Below are 10,872 nucleotides of genomic sequence, written 5' to 3'. Positions count from 1 at the left end.
AAAGCGAGGGTGCCCACACTTTTGCATAGCCTATTTTTCAGTTTCAGTTTAATTTCACACATCTCAATACTGCTACACTACGTATTTCTGTCTGAAAAACATGATATTATCTAGCTTTCTCTAGAAACCAAATGGTTTTTCACTGCGATCTTCTCTTATAAGGAAAGAGCACATTACAGCCTCAATGGTGTGCCCAAATTTTTGCAGAAGACTGTATATAAAATACGAATTTTGTTATTGTAAATATTAAACATACACATTTTAATTAGTGGGCCAATATTCTAATTTTAAGAATCTACAATGTTACGCAAATAAAAGGCTCGAGAAAATGTCAAATTCAAAGGCTGTTAAAAATATTTATTTGTTTTATTGTAACACAGTTTTAACACGTTTTAACAATTTATTTAAATTTAACATGATGAAACCATTTATTTTCACATTTAACACATTTTCACTACGCTCATTATTTATATCTGGAATGCCCAGACATAACTTTCAAATTTACATATTACATTCAAATACTGCAATGCAATACCAAATACAAAAAGAAGGCACATTTTTTCACTGAGAAGGTACAGGTGTTTGTAGGGATCCAGCAACTAACTGGTGCAAACAAGGCATTCCTGTTCACAGATGTCATTTTTAATATGATTGTTTGGGGAGTAACAGCCGTGACTTTGACAACCTTGCCACCACAGATCTTATTTTACTCATGAATTAAGGAAAAGCACATTAAAAAAACCTGGGAAAAAAAACAGAAAAATCTGCCACTAGAGGGAATTTTCTGGATTGTAATGTCGCCGGTGCATCACTCTGTTATGTCCTGAGTTTCTGGCATGGCACACGTTTTGGCTTAGTAGAGCAGTGCTCCAAAACCAAATGTCTGTTTAATGGCATTAAAGTAGTATCTCTGCCAGCCCTCTTTCATCCTTTCCTCCTCGTTGCTGGGAACTCCTCTGGCCTCCAGAATCAGCTCTGTCTCACTGCCTTGATTTACAAAGTTTAAAATGACAGTCGCTGCATGCCCTAGAAAAAAACAAAAAACAAGAACATTACTTAGGTTAAAGGAAACAGATCTGACAATACTGATGAACTCTGGCAATCAAAGATAAGCAGCACATTGAAATGCAATTTATTATTATTAAGTGGATTCACTCTGTGGATTAATTCAAATTATTATGAGACTATAATAACATAAAATACAAAATACAGAAAAATATCAAATAAACACCTGCTGGCCAACTAGCAAACCTCCATCTCATGGCGATTTTCTTATCTTGAATCTAATTGGGTAAAAAGCAAGATTACAATCAAATTAGAACATCATGCTTTCTTTAGAAAAAGTAACTGTGCTACTCAAATTAAATAAAATTGTTACATTAAATCACTATTCTTACCAGTTCTGCAAACTGTCCATGAACATTTCCTTCCAGCAGCCTGAATTTGCCACCACAGCGCCCATCTACAAAAGCAGCGAGGTGTGTAAATGCCTGCACCATCTACACCATGAAAAGACAAACAGCAAGTGAGTTTTATTTGCATTCAGAAGAGATAGAAAGTACATTGGGAGTTTGATCCCGACCTCTTGGGTTACGAAAATCCTGTACAACTCTTCTGGTGATGTAAGGAATGTGTCTTTCAGACTGAAAGACACTGTTGCAATTTTGACTCCAGTGCTGGGAGCGTTAGCTGTGCTGGAGGACCCAATCTATGAGGGGAACAAAATATATTTTCTCAATTTTGATACAGAGCCGAAACATCAGAGTAAACAAATATCACTCACTCACAAAAAAACAAAAACATATTGCATAAATAGCACATTTGTACGGTGGCTGAGAGACCTCAAATATAAGTTAAGAAAACAGTATGCAAGGATGGCCATTTCAGATATATTAAAATAAAACAATGTATGGATGACTGTATATTTAGAATTGACACTCACTGGCAACTTTATTGGGTATACACGTTCAACATATCCAATCAGCCAATTGTATGGCAGCACCTAATATGTATTTAGCCATGCAGACATGGTCAACATGATCTAACATCAAAATGGCGAAGAATGGCAATTTAAATAACTTGACATGGTTGTTGGTGCTAAGTGGGCTGTTTTTGAAACTGTTAATCTATGGGGGTTTTCACATGCAACCATTACTAGAGCTTAAAGAGAATAGTTTTAAAAATATCCAGTGAGCGGCAGTTCTCATGGTGAAAATGCCTTGTTGATGCCAGAGGAGAATCACCAGACTGGTTTAATCTGAGAGAAGGCCATAACTGAATTTGAGCATCTCTTCAATAGCCTGCCTGAGCTTTGTGGCTCGCCATCTCTTTATGGCCAAAGTGTACCAATATTATAATGCCTACCTCCAGCAGGATAATGTGCAATTTCACAAAGCTTAAATCATCTCAGACTGGTGTATTGAACATAACAGTGAGCTCACTCATTTCTGATGGCTTCCACAGTCATTAGATAGCAGTTCAATAGAGCACCTTTGGGATGTATTGTAACGTGTGATTTGCATGATGGAAGTGCAGCTGACAAATCTGCAGCCACTGTGTGATGCTGTCATGGAAATATGGATCAGAATCTCTGAGAATCAACTGCACGTTTACAGTAATTTACCTGTAAATGTGTTTTACAGTAGCAGGGCTTTACCGTGATTTCGTTTTAAAGTAAAATAGCCTTACCGCAACTTTTTTTTATGGTAAAATGCCAATTACCACATTTCAGTTTTACACTATGACCATTTTTACAGAACTTTTGCTGTAATTTATTTACATTTTACACTAGCAGTACAAAATCTTTATTTTCAGTATTTACTATTAAATTAAATAAATTCCAAACAAGTGACGAGATCCTGTACAACAGTATTTTTGTCATTTATTGTTATTATATCCATCTTAAATGGTTTACAAAAGTAATTTTCATTCATCGGTCCATTTTAAATACATTTTTTGATACATTTTTTTATTGACTGTGTTCATTTTTATATTTAACTACAGTAGCAATACTTGATATGCAGTAAATTACTGTAAAACTTTTTACATGACCCACAATGCAGTGCATATTACAGTAGTGAACTGTAAAGAATGTATGTGGTATTTTACTGTGCATTTTCTGCAGGAAATAACTGTAAAACTGCAGTAAAGTCTAACAGTGTAGTACTAGCAAGTAATAAAGTGGCCAACAAGTGCATGTCAGCTACCAGAAATACTCATGAGAACTTACCTGTGTTTTGTCCAGTTTGACCTTGGCCTGTGCCTCCTGATTCTGTTGGTATAGTGCATTTTCTGTTGGTAAAATCATACCCTGAGCGAACTCTGTGAAAACAAGTCACAGGAACGTGAACAGCTGTACAAATACAAGAAAGCTGAATTGACGAATCAGCTTAGTTTTAGAGCAGTCACCTGTTTTGAGATGTTTCACATAGTTGCCTAGTGCCATTCTGATTTTCTTGACTCCCTCTCTCCTCATGAGATCAGTGAGCGGTGTGCTTGGCTGATCTTTACATAGTGTAACACTGATCTGTACAAACAAACATAAGCATAAGTTTTAATAATGCAACATGCTCTGTCATGTAGGAGTCTTTTATATTGGGAGAGTGGTGTACTGTGCTTACATCTAAGTCATCCATATCGTTTTCATCAGAAAGATTTGGTATTTCTACAATGCCCTTATATTTGATTCCAATTTTATTTGTACCTAAAGTAAAAGGGAAAAAATATTTTCATCTCTGGATCATCATAGTTTATCAGTACACTACCTGACAAAAGTCTTGTCTTGGATCCTAGTTGTTAGAGCAACAAATAATAACGTGACTTCTAGTTGATCATTTGGAAAAGTGGCAGAAGGTAGATTTTTCCAATGAATCATCTGTTCTGCATCACAATCATCACAAATACTGCAGAAGTCCTATTGGAATCTGCATGGACGCAAACAGAAATTCAGTCAAGTTTGGTGAAGGAAAAATCATGGTTTGGGGTTACATTCAGTATGGGGCGCGCAAGAGATAAGCAGAGTGGATGGCAACATCAACAGCCCGAGATTTTAAGACATCTGTGTTGCCCATTACATCACAAACCACAGGAGAGGGCAAATTCTTCAGCAGGATAGCGCTCCTTATACTTCAGCCTCCACATCAAAGTTCCCTTAAAGCAAAGAAGGTCGAGGTGCTCCAGGGTTGGCCAGCTCAGTCACCAGATATGAACATTATTGAGCATGTCTGGGGTAAGATGAAGGAGGAGGCATTGAAGATGAATCCAAAGAATCTTGATGAACTCTGGGAGTCCTGTAAGAATGCTTTCTTTGCTGTTCCAGATGACTTTATTAATAAGATATTTGAGTCATTGCAGAGATGTGTAGATGCAGTCCTGCAAGCTCATGGGAGTCCTACACAATATTAATTCTTTTTCCACTGCACCATTACTTTATATTCTATACTGTACATTATTTCTGTTAAGTGACACGACTTTTGTTTAAGCAAAGTCAGACTTTACTGTCCTAATTAAACAATTTAAAATCACGGCATGATCACATTTTGGTAAAATAAGCGTAATCTAGAGGCCTTTGCCTTTCATATAAGCCACCATATCATTAACTAATCATTAACTAGTAGTCAAGTTATTAATTGTTGTTCCTAAAACTTGGATAGGTGACAAGACTTTTGTCAGGTAGTGTACATTCAATTACTATGTTTTAAACCTTGTTTATTACAGTTTAAATTTTGTCTCACCAGTCCATGAGGCCTTCACAACCCACTCATAGAAGTAGATGAGTTTGCCTTTGCGGTTGTTTATAGAGGCTTCACCATCTATATTGCTGACATCTGTGATCTCGCATGTGCCTTCTTCACCCTCTACACGAATCCCCAGTAGGAGGCCATTTATTGCATCTTGGGACCAGCTTGTGACATCTCTCTCTGTCCTGTAGTAAGATTAAGGAAATTTAAAAGTCTGAATTTATTTTATTGATACTACATGTAATTTATTCATTTTCCTTCCGCTTAGTCCCTTTATTCATCGTTTAGTAAAAAATATTGACACAAAACATTTTATTCCTTAATTCCTTTCACCCAAAAATGTTCTCGTTGCTCTGTTTCTACTCATTCATTCATTTTCCTTCGGCTTAGTCCCTTTTTTCACCAGGGGTCACCACAGTAGAATGAACCGCCAACTTATCCAGCATATATTATACACAGCGGATGCCCTTCCAGCTGCAACCCAGTACTGGCAAAACTCTCATAAACTCTCATAAACATATACTGGCATTAACTGTCACATTCACGCACATACACTACAGCCAATTAGTTTATTAAATTTACCTATACCGTATGTCTTTAGACTGTGGGGAAAACTGGAGCACCTGGGGGAAACCCCCCCGAACACTGGGAGAACATGCAAACTCCACACAGAAATGGCAACTGACCAGCTGGGACTCAAACCAGCAACCTTCTTGCTGTGAGGTGACGCTAACAACTGAGCCACTGCGATTCAACTGAGCCTACATGTGATTCGTGTTTTTTTTTTAAGAACTGCAATTACTGTTGAAAATTTACTCACTATTTACTCACCCTCGGGTGATTTCAAAGCTTATTTTTTCTGTTGAAAACAAAATGGAAACCAGTAAATACTGACATCCAGAGTAGGAAAAACAAATACCAGTTTCCAACATTTTTCAAAATATCTTCTTTTGTTTTCAACAAAAAAATTATAAAAAACTGGAGGGTGAGTAGACAATGACAGATTTTTATTGTAAACTATCCCTTTAAATCCAAGTAAAATGTTTACCATAATGTGAGAAATTATTCAGACACTTAGAAAACAAATGGTTAAAATATGATTTATGCAAATTATTTTACTTACTTTAACATTTATGTAAATATTCTGATGGGTTCTTATACAAATATATAAATAAAATAACAGAATAAGTGATTGTACTGAATTTTGTTGTATCTTAAATGTACTTCTTGCTGACAAACGGGTAGAAACTAGTGGTTTAAACGGTAATGGCAAAGTGTAAAGAAAAATAATTTTAAACGTGGCATTTAAAATACACACACACACACACAAAACATTTTACACATATCAAGTGGGACAGTTCAAGAGCCTTACTCAGTTTGCTTTTTCATCAGAACACCCTGCGTCTAATTCTGTCTTACATTCATGGACTTCCCAAAATAGGTCGTGCCAATCCCTCACATTCAACTACAGGACATTCCAGACTGGCTTCTGCAAACACTAAAGAGCTAACCTATCTACTGCAGATCTGATGAAGGCAGGACACTTAGAAAGAAGAAGAAAATGGTTTCAGTGTTCTGCAAAGTGATATGATATACTGGATCATAAACAAGAAAATTGTAAATCTTCCAGTTTCTATACAGACAACATTGGATAGTTGTGCACCACAATAACACCAAAAAATGATTAATAAATGTAGTGATTCATATGTAGAAAGTTTGCAATGAGTAACAGTGTCTATTTATTCTACTTCATATAAATAAATTAACAGATTAATAAATATTTAACACCCCAATCATGGACAACTAAACACTTAAACACTCTTCAAACCTTCCCTACAGTCATTTAAAGGCACATGCCCATAACCAACTCAGTTTAGACTGTGATGCCAACTGGTGGACATAAATGCAGGTTTACCTACCAGTGCCAATTATTGACATTTGTTGCGTCTGCTCTTTCTTCCACAATCCAGCGCGGGTCCCCTTCTCCCCATTTGGCCATGACAGAATTTTTATGACACACTACTGAGATACTCTGATAATCTCCGGATACTAAAGTAGCGCAGAGATTGACAAAGCATAAACATATGCAGCAGAAGCTCAGCTGATTTGCTGGGTGGATCAAGTTGTTTAAATATTAATGATATAATGCATTAACGTTTAACCAGTAACGTTAGCCTATACAAAAACAAAACTGAGGGAAAAACCGAAAGCGCAAAAGACAAACGCGCATGTATGGAGGTTATTTGTCCGCTTAAGTAGTCGTCAGCTGTCCCCCAAGATCTTTATTAAGCTCCCGTCGAAAGTACCAGAACCGGAACTGGTACAGAAGCTTCCTCTAGAAGCGAGAACCCCGCAGACCACCTAAGTAAGAGATCAATTACCTCATTTTAAAAACTCACAGCCGAAATATGACCTTTCGACATCACTGACAACTTGACTCCTCATCAAAAACGATTACTGAAAGTGCATGTAGTGCACTCGAGAATATCATTCAATGAGCTTTAACAACACAAGTTTAATATAGGCTAATAGCTCTAGATGTGAAAAACTCATTCACCCAAACTGTAGAATATAAAAAACAATAATTATCTGCATATGAGCTCAATAAATCTTTAAGCATTAATCATTATGTAAATCATTAATATTTAATCACTTAAATCAACTTGTAGTAAATTACCACACATACAGTTGTAGTCAGAATTATTAGCCCCCCTGTTTATTTTATCCCCAATTTCTGTTTAAAGAAGAGAAGATTTTTTCAGCACATTTCTAAACATAATAGTTTTAATAACTCATTTCTTATAACTTATTTATATTATCATTGCCGTGATGACAGTAAATAATATTTGACTAGATATTTTTCAAGACACTTCTATACAGCTTAAAGTGACATTTAAAGGCTTAACTAGGTTAATTAGCTTAACTAGGCAGGTTAGGGTAATTAGGCAAGTTATTGTATAACGATGGTTTGTTCTGTAGACTATTGAAAAAAATAGCTTAACGAGGCTAATAATTTTGACCTTAAAAATATTTTTAAAAATGAAAAACTGCTTTTATTCTAGCCAAAATAAAACAAATAAGACATTCTATTGACTTTCTATCTAGACAATTTGGGAAATATTTAAAAAAGGAAGAAAAATTCAAAGGGGGGATAATAATTCTGACTTAAACTGTTTTATAGCATAAACTTATTTAAGGTATTTATAATTTCAAGATGTATCTTAAAAATAAATATCTGAATTTTAGACTTTTTGCTCTGAATGAGGCATTTTTAAGGCCTGTAATGCTGAAACCTTGCTGTAATGTTCTATAGATGCACTACCGGTCAAAAGGTTAGGGTCAGTAGGATTTTTAATTGTTTTAAAATAAGCTTATCCTGCTCACCAAGGCTGCATTCATTTAATCAAAAACTTTTAAAAAACAATTTAATTAAAACTGCTAAATGTTATCGCACTATAAAATAATTGGTCAAAAGTAGTTTATCATTTAATTTAATCATTTATTCCAGGGATTTTTAAGATGAATTCATTACTCCAGTCTTTAGAGTCACATGATCCTTCAGAAATCACTCTAGTATTTATTATTATTATTATTATTATTATTATTATTATTATTATTATTAATGGTAATAGTAATAAAGCAATAATGACTGGAGTAATAATTTCATTTGAAACTACATACAATAATAAATACATTTAATAAATGCCACCTTGATGAACAGAATAATTTTCTCAAAAATATATGAAAAAAACAAACTTTTGACCAGTAGTGTATGTATATCGCATTTATCATATACGGTACAGGTGAATTGTATGCTAAAATTAACCATAGTGTGTTAATGAGTGTGTATGAATGTTTCCCGGTGATGGGTTGCTGCTGGAAGGGCATCTGCTGCATAAAACTTATGCTGGATAAGTTGGCGGTTCATTCCGCTGTGGCAGTCTCTGATTAATAAAGAAAATGAATGAATGAATTTATCGTGCACGGCCATACACCCAAATCTCTCCACTCTTCCACCAGTGTGCATCATCCACTTGGATGATGCGACGGCAGCCATATGAGAACAAAAATTTTACTGAAGACTATTTTTTTATTTCTTTTAAAACATATATATGTTAAATGTACAGTAGTAACACTTAAAACTAAATATTTGACTTATATTAAGCTGAATAAGAATTACATTCTTGTATTAAAGTGATCAATTAATTAATTATTTGTTAAAAAATAATCAAGCATAGAAAGCAGCACTGACAAAATAGGGTCTGTAATAATTTTAGCGTAAATTGTATTTTATTCGACGGTTTATAATGTGACCAGCAGGTGGCGCTGTAATAAAGAGTCTGATCTTGATCGTCCGGACTTCAATAACATGCTGTTGTGTAAGAAAATTCAGCGCATTTGCTGTTTTTTGCCTTTGACGGTCATTAACCCATTCCGACAGTCATACAATGTGTGATATTTAATACCTTCTTCATGCTTCCTCGACACCGTTTGAAGTAAATATCTGATTAACATCAGAAAAATTGTTGTCAGGAAAGATGTTTATGGATAATGCAATATAATAACCTTGATTTGATAGTATGTCATATAAAAATGATAATCACTTGAAATGCATTGAGTAAATTATAGATGAATAGCAAGAAGAAATAACTAATGGTATAAATAAGTACAAGCAGATCAAACCTTCTTTCCCAACCAACATAGGAAATCAAATGAATTATTCAGAGGAAAATGACAGGTGAGCATCTCATGCACCCGGTCAGACCTGCTAGCGAACAGGAAGAAAATGCGTAGTTTTGCTTTGTATGCAAAATTTTATATTATGTAAAGTAATTACATAAAATAGCATTGATACAATGAGTAGGCTACTTGAAGAAGGTTGTTATTGAATGAACATGCTAATCATTAAAAAATTAATAAAAAAAAAAAAAAAAAAAATATATATATATATATATATATATATATATATATATATATATATATATATATATATATATATATATATATATATATATATTTATTTTATTATTTTTTTATAAATTTCTCTTAAATCATTTTTACAAAAATTACCTTATGAGAACAATGTTTTATATAATTTATATAATATATATTATATTTTTGTTTATAGATTGTTACCCTCTATGATAAACTGCAGTGATGTTGGCTCTAACTGTGCCCACCGAAACCAGACAGTCTGAGGGGAAGTTCGAGGGAAAGAAATGGCCATTTTAAATGCCTAACTTCTTTAAATTAGCCTATTGTTTGAAAAAGACTTAAAAAGAGAAAGATGTCTGGGACTCTCTATAAGGTCAGCAGATTTGTTCATACATGTTGTTGCATTATTAATGGGTCTGTTTCTTATAAGGAACTTGATCCAAGTGCTGACGGCCGAAAACTCAAATGCTAAACAAGTAGATTGAAAAACAAAGCAAACAGCACTTTTGAATTCAAACTAAATGCGATGCATCCTGGTACGAAGTCACTGATGCATTGCAGTTTATTTGAGGCTGAAATGTCGCTTTGTATCGCTACTTTAAATCATTTTAGCCTTTATTTTTAGTTTAGCCTATATATTCGCGGAAATATAGATAAAAACGTTAATTTTTCATTAACGTTTGTATTTAAAAATGCAACAAATAAATATGTAGAGTGATCTATACATCTGCACTGATCCCGTGGGCCCGCCTGTACACCAGCCGGTGACATTCTCACGCCTGCAGCTTCTCCATATTGGACATCCAGCGTTCTTCAGCCTCCGGCTCCTAGACAGCAGCTCTGCTCAGGAAGTTTGGCCAGAGGAGAAATGATCGTGCCCAACCGAGCCTGGTTTCTCTCAAGGTTTTTTCTTTTACTTTCGTCAATTGATGAAGTTTGTTCCTCGCCACTGGCCTGCCTGGTTTGGTACTTGTGGATTTGATCTTCAGAGTTTCGACTTTCAGCAGTGCAAAATAAACCACACCGAACTAAATTGATCGTCAATTGAAAGTTCTGACACAGGTTCAGTTTACTAGAACTATGTTAAGCTGCTTTGACACAATCTACATTGTAAAAGCGCTATAGAAATAAAGATGAATTGAATTGAAAACTTTAATCTGCTCTCTTTTATTTCATTGGCCATCATGATTAGCTATAG

At 34.7% G+C, this 10,872-nt stretch overlaps 1 protein-coding gene across 1 annotated transcript; it reads right to left on the bottom strand.

Moving 5' to 3' along the window:
- Positions 1–336: 336 nt before the first annotated feature.
- ahsa1a (AHA1, activator of heat shock protein ATPase homolog 1a) lies at positions 337–7,101 on the bottom strand. The gene is made up of 9 exons (XM_056481232.1): positions 6,659–7,101; positions 4,734–4,924; positions 3,621–3,703; positions 3,409–3,526; positions 3,230–3,321; positions 1,583–1,708; positions 1,398–1,499; positions 1,232–1,283; positions 337–1,026 (listed from the first exon to the last, which is right to left on the bottom strand). Exons 1-9 carry the CDS (start codon positions 6,736–6,738, stop codon positions 854–856), a joined length of 1,017 nt encoding a protein of 338 aa, XP_056337207.1. The 5' UTR covers positions 6,739–7,101; the 3' UTR covers positions 337–853.
- Between the last annotated feature and the right edge of the window lie 3,771 nt (positions 7,102–10,872).

This window comes from Danio aesculapii, chromosome 20 (genome assembly GCF_903798145.1).
Source record: "Danio aesculapii chromosome 20, fDanAes4.1, whole genome shotgun sequence".
Classification (NCBI taxonomy): Eukaryota; Metazoa; Chordata; class Actinopteri; order Cypriniformes; family Danionidae; genus Danio; species Danio aesculapii.
The sequence above is the reverse complement of the archived record's forward strand: the minus strand, read 5'-3'. Positions and strand labels throughout refer to the sequence as shown.

What these genes read in the sequence shown, in the direction of transcription:
- ahsa1a (XM_056481232.1), bottom strand. Translation starts at nt 6,738, where the DNA reads ATGGCCAAATGGGGAGAAGGGGACCCGCGCTGGATTGTGGAAGAAAGA. An exon ending in TCAAACTGGACAAAACACAG is followed by an intron (nt 1,709 to 3,229) that starts GTAAGTTCTCAT and finishes TTCCCCTCATAG; the next exon opens with ATTGGGTCCTCCAGCACAGC. An exon ending in GTTTGCTAGTTGGCCAGCAG is followed by an intron (nt 1,027 to 1,231) that starts GTGTTTATTTGA and finishes GTTTTTTTCTAG; the next exon opens with GGCATGCAGCGACTGTCATT.